The 15551-nt window shown below is 40.9% G+C and overlaps 1 protein-coding gene and 1 long non-coding RNA gene across 2 annotated transcripts in view; one reads left to right on the forward strand and one right to left on the reverse strand.

The window, feature by feature from the left end:
• Positions 1–2111: 2111 nt before the first annotated feature.
• LOC137177025 (uncharacterized) overlaps positions 2112–15551 on the forward strand; it is a 32261-nt gene continuing 18821 nt past the window's right edge. The window contains exons 1-4 of the long non-coding RNA XR_010925926.1: positions 2112–2393; positions 2483–2542; positions 2628–2702; positions 13518–13587. This is a non-coding gene — a long non-coding RNA (uncharacterized lncRNA). The remainder of the gene's footprint in view (positions 2394–2482; positions 2543–2627; positions 2703–13517; positions 13588–15551) is intronic.
• Positions 4423–8650, reverse strand: gbx2 (gastrulation brain homeobox 2). Its single transcript, XM_067583101.1, has 2 exons — positions 7155–8650; positions 4423–5355 (listed from the first exon to the last, which is right to left on the reverse strand). Exons 1-2 carry the CDS (start codon positions 7672–7674, stop codon positions 4811–4813), a joined length of 1065 nt encoding a protein of 354 aa, XP_067439202.1. The 5' UTR covers positions 7675–8650; the 3' UTR covers positions 4423–4810.

The raw sequence follows: 15551 nt of genomic DNA on the forward strand, positions 1-15551 counted from the left end.
GCTCCATTTGTTTTCTAGGATCACTGACTGCAGTTGAGTGAAATGTGTCTGAATTGTGTTTGCTGTTGTCTGGTAATTAGATAATACCCTGCTAATCCCCTCTCATCCCTGTGTTTAACAGGAAGTGAGTGTGTGTGTGTGTGTGTGTTGAGGACAATAGCGTCCAGAGGCAGCAGATGGAGCTGCTTCAGGCTCCGTTCAACCAACAGGAAGCTCCTGCAAAACTCAGAAGAAACTGACATCTGATATTCAGAACAAAACTCAGTGTAAATGTTTATGTTTTGTTTTGTTATTGAAGCCAATGAAACAGTCAAAATGCCTCTAGTCTCAGCCAAAATACACTTAAACTGCAAAAAAACTGAGCTAAAACTTAACTAAAAAGCTGTGGCTGCATCTCCGCTGTTAATTTCATGAAAGTAGAGATTTTAACATCTGTTTTCTAGCTTTTTCTTGAGCTCTCAGCTGTATCACATGGTCTTCATCAGCAGTTTGTTATGGAGATGCATCTGTTGACATGCAAGCTCCCCGAAGTCTTTTGACTTAAAAGTATTTTAAAAAATTGAATCTCAACCTCTGAAATATTAATTTGACAAAACAATCCCAACTCAAGGGTCACTTACTTGCTATTTCTGGAGCTTTCAAAACTGCACATTCATAGTTTTGTTGCAACAAACGTAACTGACATTTTGTGGGGTACATTTTTTGAATGAGAGAATCTGTCATCAGAAGTTTTTTTTTTAGTAGTTTTGCTTTTATTGATTGGTATTATTGGTTGTAGAGAGGTGACAGGGAGTCGAACCAGCGATGTTGTGATTACACGGTCGGCATCTTAAACCACTCAGCCACCAGGACGCTCGGTACACGGATCAGGCCTGCAGAAGAAGACACATCAGGTAGTTTTTTTTGGTTTCCTTCGCTGCGGCAGAGTCGTCGTTGCTCCGTCAGGATTAATCAGGAGTTGAACTGAAGCCGGAGCAGGTTGCTGTTAATTTAAGGAGAGAGGGGAGCAGGGGGGGGGGGGGGGGGGGGGTTACATGCTGCAGTGAAGAGCCGAGGCCGAGGCTGATCCCCCTGGGTCTCATTTATCAGCCCAACACGACGGCCCGGCTTGATTACAATTTGCAAAAAAATTCATTAGAGTCACACACACCCCGTCTGTGTTCACACGGCAGGTTAAAGCCCCAAATTTTATTGTTTTTCCTCTCGATTGTGACTCGGATCTGTTTTTAAATCAGTTTTAACCTCATGATGTCATGTATGAACCGTCATATCAGACCGTCTTCATGATTCAGCCTCGCAGTGAGTAAAAGATGGAGGACGACAGTGACAGAAAACCCTCCTCTGCCAGAGTCCATTTAGAAAACAGCGTTTAAACAGGAACAAGAGTCAGTGTTTCCTCCCAAGTTTTAAAAAAGATAAAAACAGCAGCAGAGGTCGAGATATGAGTCAAACTCCAAAAACACTGGATCCTACATTACCCATAATGCACCAGCCACACCTTTCAACCTCTGCACCCCTAGTTTGTGACTTTCTGTTATACATGTGTCTCCAAGACGTCATCTGAGGAGGATCAACCATGACAAGAGAACTGACATGAATGTGTAAAAGTGGTGTAAGAACCCTTTAATTTTTGGTCACATCTCTTCAGTTCAAGAGTGAGCATACTGAAAGGGGGAAAAAATGATTTTCTGTGTTTATTTACTTGAAATCATCATTGTCTTTTCCTCCTGAATGTTCATCATTGATTTATTTCATTATTGACACGTCTTTTATATATTTTTTAATAATTATTTGGTCTTTAAAATGTCAGAAAATAGTGAAAAATGTAATTACAAGTTCTGCCTAAATGTTCTCTCTGATCAACATTTCAAAACTCAGATATTCAGTTAATGATGTTAAGCAGCATTAGAGATGCTGGAATCAGGGAACATTTGACATTTTTGCTTCTAAAATCGACTTGAACTATTAATCAACTGTCGAAATTGTTGCTGGTTAACTTCCTGGCAATCAAACAGATGATTAAACGTCTCAAAATCTTTAAAATCGGTCACTTTAGTCAAATGATAGGGTTTAAATCGCTTTCACAGCGCTGGTAATGTTGCGATGACGACAGGGCGTGTCTGCGTGCGTGACTGCGTCATTACGTACAGGTGCGTCAACGGCCCTCGAAGCTAGCAAATGTTTGTTTATCGCTGCGGATGAAAAGTTTTTGTTTTTAAGTGAAATTTGCGTCTTTTGTGTAACTTTAAGGACATTAATTTACTTCTACGACAGTTTTTAAGTGTTGGATGAATTTAAAAGAACTTAACGCGTCGAATTACGATCAAACTGACGGTTGAAAGAACCGAGAGTTTATATCGCTGAGTGCACGCGGAGCTGCAGACGTCATTCAGGTATTTAACGTTTATTTAAACATTTGTGCTGAATCATTGAAGTTTTCTGAGCTCAGATGATATTTAACTAACAGTTTCTGTGTCTGCAGGTAAAACTTCACCTGCAGGCTGACAGGTGCTGCGATTGGCTGACGTCACGAGCCGCGCAGGTAGATTTCTGCTGTTGTTTTGAATCTTTCTCGCGATGGATATTGATCATTGATCATTAATAACTAACAGTGTTTCTATTTGTAGCTGTTAGCTTGTTGAGCTGGAGGAGCAACATGTTACCTGTCAACACCTGGATGCGACCTGAGCGGGAACATCGAGGTATTAATGTCTTATTTTTACATTTAATTAGAAGTTGTAGCATTTTATGGCCGCTGTGTTTGCTATGAGATGCTACATTTAGTGTCTTTTTTCCCAGATTGACTGAAAACAGTCAGTTTATCTGATTAAAAACATATTGATTGGATTTAAATGATTTTATTGCAGCAGGTTTGTCACTAAAAGTCTCAACTGTTCTACCAAATTTAACCAAACTGCAACAAAACTGTTAAAATCGACTGTTTTTTTAAATTAGTTTTATTTCGGTTGTAAACTTTATTGATAAACAGCTTTTAAACAGAGGCCAGCGCGCGCCCCCGACCTGCCACAGACATGATTATTAATATTTATTAGGCAGCTGCGGGAGCGCGCATTTTAGCGTCACCACAGCAGCCTGAATATTAGAGTGACCTTTGACCTTCAGGCTGTGTTTATAATGACGCAGACAAACAAGAAAATAAACCAAAATCAGCTCTGAACGTCGTCGTCCGTTTAAAAAAAATAAATTTTAAAAATGTAAAATCTGATGAATTATTTCTATAATAAACTGTTTTATATTTTAAGGTTTTTTATTTGCCTTAAAATGATGAAATTCCAGGTTTTTTTTTCCTTCATTTGTCAAATCAGATTTGAAGATTTGTGGCCTTTAAAACATCAGGCCTTATATTTCTAAAGCAGCATCTGGAGAATTATTATTATTGTTATTATTATCATTATTATTATCAATAATAATAATTTAAATGTTTGTGTTTTATCAGTCTAAAATGAAAATGTGATTTAAAAGATTTCAACATTTTAGTTCCTCTGTGTTTATGATTTATGATAATTTGATGAAAACTGTTTACTGGAACAGAAAGTGAATAAAAATAAAGTGACGTGTCATAAAATCCAGAAGTTGATGAAGATGATGAAGATGAATGGAGACAGAGCAGCTGTGAACATCTGGTCACGTTTCAGCTTTTAATTCACACTTGTATATCTTTTCTTTCTTTCTTTTTTAACTCCATACGTCAGGAAATGTTAGTTACTTTTGCACAATTTTATATAAATAAATTAGCAGCGTCATTTTGTCCAAAAAAAAAAAAAAAAAAAAATCAAATCAAATGAAAGTGAAATAAAAGTGAAGCAGTAACAGTTCAGAGAGATAAAGGTTAAAGTTCAGACAGCAGGAACAATGTTAAAATAACGCGCCGTCTGTTTGTGGTCAAATCTACACTTGATGTCCTCAGTTTGGTCCCGTGTGTGTATTTACATGTGGGGGGGGAGGAGTTGCTCAGTGTCTCTTCATCATCATCCTCCTCCTCCTCCTCCTCTTCGCGTCACCGCTCCGCGTCTTTGCGCGCAGTTTTTTTTTTTTGGTGTCTCGCCAACAGAAATGAGATTGAAACGCTGCGGATCCTCCTGCAGAGAAACGTCCAGTTTAACCAGTTTAACCAGTCACTCAGTCTCGTGTCGACGCTTCAACTTTGTGTTTTTTATTTCCTGTAAATGATGAAGATGATCTGACAAAACAATTTAGCTTCGTTTCAAACTCACCGCCACATTTTCTCCAAAATGACACAATTAGACTGAAACATGAATGAATTTATTTGAAGGAGGTTTTCAGACGTTTGTCTTTAGATCAGTGACGTAAACTCACTTTATTCCTAATAAAATATCTGTCAACTAAACTGATGGAATTCAGCAGTTTTCATCATTAAAACAGATTTTTTTTTAGATCTGATTGAATTAGAGAAACATGACGATCAATATTATCATCAGTGAGAAATAATCATTTGTCTTTAAATTATTCTCTAAATTTAAAGCTCGTGTTTTGTTTTCTGGATGATTTTTAACATTTTATTCACTTTATTTAATCTTCTGTCTGATGATTAACAGAAATCATTCAGCCCCAAATTTATTTATCCTTTCAAATCTGATTTATGTCAAAGCAAAAGTGTTTAAATAAAATCAGAATAAAAACCACAGAATGAAAGTCGTCATCAGTTTGTGTTTAAGAGCACTGCAGGAAGTCAACCGTCATTTATTTCATCTTGAATGTTTGAAGAGTGAAAAAAGAGGAAACATCAACCCGGGATTGAGTCTCTGCTAAGCGGCTCCGAGTTCTTCTTCTACGGTCTGGTCTGCTCCATCTGCTGGTGCTGACTCCTTATTGCGAAGCGGCTCACGTGCACCGGGATGGGGACCACTATTTTGGGGTTCCGGGACGGCTCCCCGGACTTGTTGTTGACGTTTCCGGCTTTGACCCGTTTCCACTTGGCGCGCCGGTTCTGGAACCAGATCTTCACCTGCACCTCGCTCAGCTTCAGCGCATGCGCGATCTGGGAGCGCTCGGTTAACGACAGGTACTTCTTGCAGTGGAACTCCTTCTCCAGCTCCAGCAGCTGCTCGCTGGTGAACGCCGTCCGCCGCCGCCGGTTCTTCCCGCCGCCGCCTCCTCCTCCCGCACCGCCGCCTCCTCCGGAGCCTCCGCCGCCGGAGCCGTGAAGATGCGGCCCGTCGTCCAGACCTCCTCCGCCGCCGTCCCCGTCCTCCTTGTGACACATGGAGGTCAGGTTGTCGTCCGAGCTGTAGTCCAAGTCACTGTCCATGGAGAAGCTTTCATCCTTCCGGCCGCACTCTTCATCCTTGGAGTCTTCTTTACTGTGTCCTCTGACTGGGAGGAAGAGGAGGAAGAGGAGGGACAGTTAGCATCTTTATTATAAAACCAGCAACTTTATAAATGTCGAGAAATTAAAGTGTATAAACACAAAAAGTCGCTTTTCTCATTAAATCCTGCAAAAATCAAGAAACACACAATAAAGCTTTAAATTATGTTTTTTTCTGCCTGATTTAAACATTTGTGACGCTTGTTTTTTAAAACATTTTAAGCTTTAAACTGAATTGAAAATTAAATATCTCATATTTCCTAAATCATAAAGAAAATTTGTCCTTTTTTAAATCTGATTTGTGTGAAAAAGACTCAACAGAATGGAGAGAAAAGACTCCAAAAATATTTAAAAAATGTGATTAATAATTCTAATAAATAAATGTTGAATATAAATGTTGACAGTGGATATAAAGATGGATTTTGACAGGAATATTGTTTGTAAATGACACCAGATCTGCTTCTCTGACATCTGTGGGAGCCAATGAAAGCGGGTGAGGGGGGGTGAGTTGGTGGGAGGGGGGGGTGGGGGGGTCTTCGTCCCGTCCCGTGTCAATATCCATCATCAGATCAGTGTTTGGATCACCGTGGAAAACACGCGCTCTGCAGGGATTTTATTTTTCACGCGTAATTACGCACGGAGCGTCTGCGCGCGGCCCGTTTTCTGCGCTCAGTTTGTGTTTGTCCGCGTGTGAAATAACGTCAGATTCAATCATAATCAATAGATGCACGAGGAAACAAACTGTCTGTTTTATATTAGGAAGCAATAAAACCATCAAAACTCCAAACAAGAAGCTTTTCTTCTACTGAAAAGTGACACCAGCGCGGTGATTTATGGCTCTCAGGTCACAAACTGTCAGATGACAAGAAGCTTTGAATAGAAATAAAAGATTTTACTTCAATAAATAAACAAAATATTAAAGATTAAATTCATCCAAATGCGTCAGTTTAGAGTTTTAGCGGAACTCTGATGATTAAAAGATTTTTATTCTCCAAACATTTAAAGCAACGCGCAGATTTTTCATCAGATTCATCAACTGAAACTTTGATTTACGGAATATTAAAATGAACCGAAGCCACGAGGCCTCCGGCGCTCCTCCACTAACATCTCTGCACCAGATTTATGGAATAATTTATGACCATCATTTATCTCTGAGAGTTTTCTCAGACACAAATCCCACCTGCGCTTTAAAGGACAGAAAGAAAGATTTCAATCCATTTGTTTGACTGTGAGGTGACACTTTAGAAAATGTGTGAACTTCCTGTTTTTAAAACGCATTTAAAAGTGGAATAAATGAAAAACTTGTTCATTTTAAAATGTTATAATATCCTGAAAGTCTTGACTCATCATTCAGATATAAATTTATTTCAACAAGTCTCCAAAAAGATGAAAAGATCTTTTTTTTAAAAAATCAAAATCAGCTTGTTTCAATATTTTTCTCCTGAATTGAGTCTTTTTATTGATCAGATATTTACATGAATATAACGTGAAGATTTATATACATTTTAATATTTTAGGATTTCATATATTTTAGTTCAGTTTGACTTAAATGTCACCGTGTAAAAGACATGGAGGCCTGATGTTTATTGTTGAGTTTTCAGCAGAGAAAAGTGGAACCAGATCAGCGTCACAGGCCCGAGTTTTTGTCTTATTTTAAGATTAAATATGAAGTTGAAGTTTGTTATATTTGGATATTTGAGAGTAAACGTGGATGTTTTTGGTTTTGTGGTTGTTCGCGTCCAATGTGTCTGATTAACCCGGACTTTGAGTCATGTTTCGGGGTGATGAGGGTGTGGGAGCCGCCTACCTGTGGATGTTGGCACCGAGGAGTCCGTGTCGTGGAAAGCCTGCAGCCCCGCGGACTCCTTCCCCTGCAGGAAACTCTTCCCGTCCTCCGCCTCCAGCCGCAGATCCTGAGATTTGTCGAAGACCGCGTGCAGCGCCTGCGAGCCGAACTTCCTGGCCGCTTCCTGGTGCTGCTGGGACGGGGAGAAACCTCCGGGCAGCGACGCCATGAGCGTGGAGGTGAGCGCCATGCCCTGCGTCAGGCCCTGCGCCAGGCTGGAGCAGAAGCCGCTCTGCAGGCTGGGGATCTGCGGGTGTGGGTGGTGGCCGGCGGGGAGAGCCTGCTGCAGGGCCGGGGGAGGCGGCGGCGGCGGCTGGAGCACCACCGACCGGTACGGCATGAACATCGGGTAGCCGGTGTAGACGAAGTGTCCCGGACTGGGCTGCGGGGGCCCCCCGATCAGAGAGTCGATGCTGAAGGCGGTGGTGCTTCCGAGTGGCCGCTGCATCACCATGAAGGACGGACTGAACGCTGCACTCATATGAACGACCGCTGGAGCTCGGAGGAGACCGGAGAAGAAGCGCTGTGAGCGGCTGCGGAGGGACGGCTGACCCCCGGTGGAGCCGCCGGTGTCACCGCCTCTCTGAGGAAACCGGAGTTTAGAGGAGCGATAATCCGATTAAACCAAACCATTCCATCAGTGCTGCGGCGGGAAGAAAGTCAGGAAGACAAAATGTTAACACACGTCTTCTTTCTCCTTTTTAGTTTCCCCCAAAAAATGTCCCAGAAACGGCGCAGAGCTCCGGTGAGTCGGTCCGCGGCTCCGTGCGCACCAGCGCGGCTCCACTTCAACTTGACCGGACAGCGATATCACAGCTCCGGACACTTCTCCTCCTGTCACCCGCTGAGACAGAGTGTGTGTGTCAAGTGTGTGAAGTGTGTGTTTCCTGCCCACTCAGCGCGCGTCCAAAGATGTTTTGGATTTAAATTGCGCTCCCCTCTGTTTAATTGCGCTGCCTTCTCCGCGCGAGCGCCGCCCCTCGTCACCGCGCTCCGGACGCTGATTGGTTGGTCGGGATGACGCGACAGCTCGCCTTTGGTCTCCTGGATGAATGCCAATTACACAAATTGGGACCACAGGCCATTTAAGAATGTGAAAACACATCATTGTAAATAATAAGCTGTATATATTCAGTAAATAATCTGTGTATGAACCCCCTCAGAGAGTGTGTGTGTGTGTGTGTGTGTGTGTGTGTGTGTGTGTGTGTGTGTGTGTGTGTCTACTATACATCTGACATCATCTGCTTTTCTCTTTATACACGTGCAGATCATCCACTGAAGTTATTTTCAGCACAATCAAATATAAATCTAATTTCAATCCTTGAAATTAAAATATAGATTTGAACTCTGAACCTCTGGGATCAAATCTGGAGATAAAACAATAAATAGATTAATCAGTTATTTGATGAGTAGTTAATTTGATAATTGATTAATTGAGCACTTAATCAAATGTGAGGATTTGCAGCTTTTCTCTGTTTTTACATCATTATGAACTGAATATCTTTGAGTTTATGGAAACATTTGAAGACTTGTGACAGACGTTGTTCAGTGTTTTCTGACATTTTATAGACTTATAAAATTATATATAATAATCAGCAGATTGATAGATGAGTTGCAGCTTCTAGAGTCTGATGTTTATATACTGATTTATTTCTCCGGCTCTGTTTAGTTGTTTAATGTAATCGCTGGCTGGATTCTGATCACCGGCAGGTTTATAGGCAACAGAAACACATCGTGTCTCAGGTTTTAAGCCACTTTTTCTTTTTTTAAATGCTAATTGAAGACCAGCATGTTTCTATATAATCTAACCGACAGCTGTCAACATTAAAACAATTATACATCAGTTGCTTAAATACAAATTAAATATGTTGTCACCTGATAATTTACTGACGATTTCAATACATTCAGTAAAAACATTTCCTCATTATTTTGGGTAAAATATGATCCAGGTGGTTTATGTCTCTTTTAAAATCATATTTGTTGTTATAAATGAGTCATTTTTAGGTGACAAAGTTATTTATTTAGGCAAGAATCAGCCGCCAGTGTCGTATTTCTGTAACTGAAACCTCAATTTAAACTTTAAAATGTTGTCAGTGAACATAATATTTGCAGAATCATCTAATATCAACATCATTTTTAGCTACATGAGTAGTTTTGTCCTCTATGAGTCACAGTACAGGTACAAACAGGTGCAGATGTGGTTTGAACTACAACTAAGATGGCGGAGCTTCTGGTGGCGTCGTCTCTCCTCGTCTGGCAGAATGAAAATGAAAAATTACAACATCACTCGTTAAATCAAGCGAAGCTATAAACTCATTTATTAAAGTAAATCACAGTAAGTTTATCTCCACTGTCAGCAGCCGTACTGGTTACCCATCATGCACCACACCAGTGTCACCAGTATGGATAAACTAAATGGGACTCAGCAGCATTAATGTTGTTAATTACATTTATTCTTCTCCTTGTATGATGTGTCAAGATCTCACAGATTATCTGATTATGAGATGAACCTGTGTCATGGGTCGGTTTTCATCAGGCCTACTGGTGGGTGAACTGGTCACAGTTCAGAGGCGTCAGGTTCAACCAGTAAATGATCAACATGACCTAAAAAATAACATTTTAACCACAACATTGACAGATTTCTGTCCGGTTTGTGAGATTCTTCCAGACAGAGAAGCTGAAACAAACCTGACTGATGAAGATGACGACTGTAAATACTTTAATAAACATCCATATCAGCAGTGACTCATGATGAACGCGGCGGCAGAGAACATCTACGATCCGTCCTGATGTCGGCGTCTCCTCCTGTGACACATGATGAGCTTTGACGTCCTTCTGCGTTTTGCGGGCGATTATTCTGCGATTCATCTCCTCCCAAACTGCACAGCGGAGCTTTAAATCACAATATTTGCTTCCTGCGCCTGCATCAAAATCCATTTTAATGAATCCTGTAATGGCTTCCTCATCAATTAATACAAACCTCGTCGATGCCACCGGCGCTCACACATCATCATATGTAGCAGGGGAGGACGCAGCTGACCTATGACCCCACAGTGCATCTCCCAGTGGACCCCCCCACCTCCTCCCTCACCTCCTGGGCTGAGTCAAGGGCACGCATGGATACCCCCCCCCCCCTCCTTCCTCCTCCCTCCTCCTCCTCCTCCTCCTCCTCCTCAGGGTCACTGGGACACGATCTCATTAAAGGCGGCCTGATCTGCAACTGCAATGCAGACATTAAATAGCAGTATTTTTCAATTAGGGCTGACAAATTCAATCAAAATTCCATAGATTAGGATGAAATGAGGCATGGGTCATTTACAAGGGAATTTAATTGCACGGCCATTAGACAAATAGTACAGCAGTCTCTGTCTCATTATCAATCATGCGGGGGCATCAATAGTAAAAGGTTGTAAGGCAGGGGAGGGGGTGTATAAGTGTAAGTGTCCGCGCACGGGGGGCGTGCACGCGGCGGCACTGCCACCACTGCAGAGCAGCTAATAAATACCCTCTTTTGTACTTATAAATTATCCAGTTTAATTAACAACATGGATTATGATTGGACTATGATTTAATTAAACCTTTCCTGCATGCAAGCCGAGCGCCTTGATCATCCATTATGAGCTGGGGGAAGAGGGGAGGAGGAGGAGGGGGGGGGGGTGAAGGTGTGGTGGTGGAGGGAGGGTAGGGGAGGGGAGGGGGGGGGGGGCAGCTGGAGTGTAACACTGCATTAAATGAAGCTTCCTCTAATAAGAGCTGCTTACCTGGTAGATCATCAGTCGCTACAACAAGCGGCCGTAATAAGCATCTGAATGGCTGACGAGCGTTTATGGAAATAAGCAGGACGCCGTTCTACGTAAAGAGAAAAAGACGAGAGGCCTCCTTCCCTCCCCCTGCGTTTAAATCTGCAGCTAAATGGCACAATCTCTGATAGTTTGCTGATATTACGGCGGCGTGTTGTAAAGTGGAGGGGATGTGGCGGCAGGGGGGGGGGAAGCAATTACGAAGCACAGAGCAGGAGCAGAAACAGATGCGTGGACGGATGGAGGGACGGAGGGCGACGTCGCCCCGAGCGCCGGACGCTCGACACAATTCAGTCAGAGCAGAGCAGCGTGGCGGTATCAACCTTTTCATCAGCCTCTAAATGCCAGGCCAAATTTACTCACACACACACACACACACATTGATGAAAACACACAGCGCTGTCAGAGCGTCTGAACGCTGAGCCAGCTGACAGAGAAAAACCTGACATGCATCTATTCTGAGTGTTTCCAAGAATCCTGATTGAAGACGAGAGATGTTTGTTTTAAACAGCAAACTGTGAGAAACACAATATGAAGAGAGAACTGAACGGACGGCGAGACGTTTACTGTCAACTCTGACGCCTAAAAACATCAAACCTGACCTGAAGAAGTTCTAGTCCACCACTGTAACTGATATCTGTGGGGAGATTCGATCACCACTGAACGCTCCAGCTGGTGACGTACTGCGAGTCGGACGGTTCTTGGTTTTGGCTCGTCTGTTGTCAACATGGCAGCTGAGTCAGCTAAACAGTAAACACTAAGATATGTTTCTGAAAACATTTGAGCTGAGAAACAGAAAATGTAGTAATTGAATCTTGATTCATATTTGATCAGTTGTCTGGTTTTACTCCTCCTTGGTTCCGGCGCACAGCTTGATAACGGTGTTCGTCCCATCGCGGCGTTTACTTTTTCAACTGAGAAACCGCTGTTTCATGTCGAGATGCCACAGAGTCAGCTCGACTCTGTGGATCGAACAGATTCAAAGGTCTGGACTCAGGCAGCTGAAGAAGTCGTCTGAATGAGAGAATCTAAAACACGTTCAGGTGCTTTTGACTCAGAACTTCTACATATAACGTGACCTGGATGACTGAGAATCTTTGGACAAACTGAAGCACTTTAAACTTTTAACCTAAAACTCACTAATTTATCTATTAAACTAAACTGTTATCTAACATCAAGCACGTTATTTAACCTGCATTACACTGTTTTATCTGCTAAACAGAACCCGTAACCTGCTTTTAAAAGCTCAACTTTTACACCTGCAGTGCAGAACTTTTACATATAAATGAACGTCTGTTAAACGAGTTCACACAGTGCTGATTAAGCCAGTCATCACCAGATAAATTTCTCTGTATTTCACAGTATATACAGAGTATATATAGAGTTTTTAATCTGGTGTCAGGTTTGACATTCCTGCGCTGGCTGGATGAATGCGTACTGCACATGCTCTGTGGGCAGAGCAGGTCTGATAGTGAAACAAGTCATTTCGCAGGGCTTGTGAGACGCTCAAAATAATTGATCCAGCGTTTTACAGCTGCAACAGTAGTGACAGAGGAGGCTACGGTGGAGCTTATGATGTAAAAATGTGTCAACAGTGTTTTTGTAATTACTCTCACTGCCAGAAGGGGGAGACAGAAGTCCAACACTGCAGCTTTAACATCCTGAAACAAACTGTTTTAACTGCTAAACTCCATCATCCTAACCCTAAACCTAACCTGAAACAAACTGTTAAACTGAACCTTTAACTTAAAGCGGATTAATTTAACTGCTGAACTCGATCTGTTAGCTTTCCTGAAGCAATCTAATCAAGATATACTGAGACATTAACTTGAAGCAGGAGGTGTCACATGCTAAACTTACCGTTAGCTAACCTGCAGCACTCAGTTTCAGCTGCTACACTGAAGCATTAACCTGAAACAGACTAATTTAACTGCTAAAATAAACCATTAACAAACTGTCTTTGCTGCCAAATTAAACTCTTAACCAACTGATTAACTGACAAACTTGATCCGTTAGCTAACCTGAAGCTTCAAAACTAAACTCCAGCTGTTTAACCTGAAGCAGACACTTGAAACTGATGATACACTTCATGTATGCAGGAGAATTGGGTTCAGCCATTGGTGAACACCTGTTTTTTCTTTTTGTTTCTACTTATTGTGACAATATTTTAAGTTTCTGTTGTCTCCCTTCTTCATATTTGACTTATTTCACTTTTTTCTGATCATTATATTTAATTTGTTTTGCCCTTTTTCTGGTTTTATTGATCAATGTTATCTTGTTTGTTTTTACTTGTTTTTTAGTGGATGCCAAAGAAAATTATTTAATATAATATTTAATGTAACCACAAAACTGACAAAGATGAACTAATTGTCTCCAGAATGATGTTGTTATTGGTGTGAAAATCTTTTAAAACTGCTTTTAAATTATGTGACAAACATTCTTCACTGAAACAAAGCTGATGAACTTATATTAATGTGACGAGTTCATGAGGTTCATATTGTTTCTGTTTTTTCAACTCTTTCAGGCAGCGAGACACCATCCATCCATCCACAGAGGAACTCCTGGATCACAGCCTTACATCCTTACAGCCTTCGGTGAGTTAAAGTTCATTTCCTGCTGTCTGTTGTCTCAGAGGAACGTCGTATCAGAGGAGGGAGACACCAGCTGGCTGATCAGATATTAAATAAATAACCAATAATCAGAAAAATACTTTAAAACCTGACTTTTGCAGAAATAGTCCAACTTGAGAAGATGCACAAATGCAGCAGCAGCAAAGACACTGAGCTGTTCTGCTTTCGTCCCAAAGCTCCGATCAATTAACATTTAGAGCACCGATTGGATTTTTGATTATCAGAGCTGAAAGGGACTCGATTGATTGGCCGCTGAGGTCGCCCCTGCCCTGACGATGGCTGATCCAATGAGGGAGGAGGCCTGATGGGGATTGAGTTTCTTAAGTATCTTCTGGCAGCTACCAGGGTTAGTATTGATCGTTACACTGCAGAAAACCTGCTTCCAAACAAGTCATTTAATCTGAGCCCTAAAATCAGATATTTCTGAACACACAAGTGGGAAAATCTACTGGAGGATCATTTGTTCTCAGCTTTAAAGAAACATTTGTAGAAAACTGACAAGTGTTAGTAATAGTTTAGTTATATAATAGTTTCCATCATGTTAATCTGGTGTTTGCTGTCAGTAGTTGGTGTTGATTTTATGAAATATTTCTTCTCTTTGGAAACTTTAGCAACATGTTTTTTTTAATAATACGTTTGTAAAAGAGTTGAAAAAGTCCGTCAGTCTTTGTTTCTTCACTCGTAGATTCACCTTCAACACAAAACAAACCTTCAGTTTAACTCTCGACACCTCGACTTGATTTAAAGTGTAGTTTTTTGCAGCGTGACCTCGTTCTCTCCTCGCTGTCTTTAAGCTTCATCTGTTCTCAGATGGATCAATGAACGCAGCAGCAGCAGCACTGAGTCCTGCAGCTTTTTAACACATATGTTGTTCTGTGTTGTTGCTTTAATGTCGTCGGTGTAGATGAGCGCTGATTGTTTCTGTTGGTCGATTGTTTCCAGATTCTTCTTCTTCTTCTCTTTCTTCACCTTTAACACACAGTCTTCTACCCATGATGCTCTCTGACACTGTCCAGTCTTTCATTAGTGGCCGTCAATTGAATTTTTTCTACATATGAATCACACAAACATCCTCAAACATAACGCAGGTAGTATAAAAAATAAAAAAAACAATGAAAAGATGACAAAACATCTACTGTGTATACATAATAATGTTATAATGAAATGAAATAAATACCGTTAAATAGTCCAGACTTTAAGACAAACTTATCAAAATGAAACAACTACACAATTCTTTCATCGTCTGTACACCAAAATATTTCCGGGTTTTGTCAAAACATTTCATGAAAAACATAAACTGTGACATCATCATCATCATCATCATCATCATCATCATCATCATCATCATAATATGTACTTTACCAAAGAAAAGTGACTCACTTTCATCTCCTGAATGCTTTTGAATCTGTTAACGTCTCAACAGTGCAGCTTAACATCTTCAGGTGAAATCTAACATGATTCAGGGTCGTACTTTTGTTTATTATTATAATAATTATTATAATTCATATTATAATATATTATCATATTAATTCGGTGTTTGTTATGCATCATGTATACAGTATAAATGTACTATTTGTATCTTAGAGTAACGTGACTACAGGTAATCTGATTACAAAACTGTGAAACAGTAATCTGATTACAGATACCTTTACAGAAATCCTACTTTAAATACTGCTACTACCATAATACTACTACAGTTACTGCACTTCTGTTAACTACTATGACTGCAGCAGTTACTACTAGTGTTACTGTTAATTATTTCATATTTTAATTAATTTAATGAGTCCTGAGAATGTGTGTCGTCATCAGTAAATGTTTTAATAAGTTTAAGTCAGGATGCTGGTATACTGGGACACTTATTGGAGACAAACTACTAGGACTCTGATGTACTGGTATACTTGGTCTGGGTGTTTTGTAAGTACATTAGT

This window comes from Thunnus thynnus, chromosome 24, assembly GCF_963924715.1.
Source record: "Thunnus thynnus chromosome 24, fThuThy2.1, whole genome shotgun sequence".
NCBI lineage: Eukaryota > Metazoa > Chordata > Actinopteri > Scombriformes > Scombridae > Thunnus > Thunnus thynnus.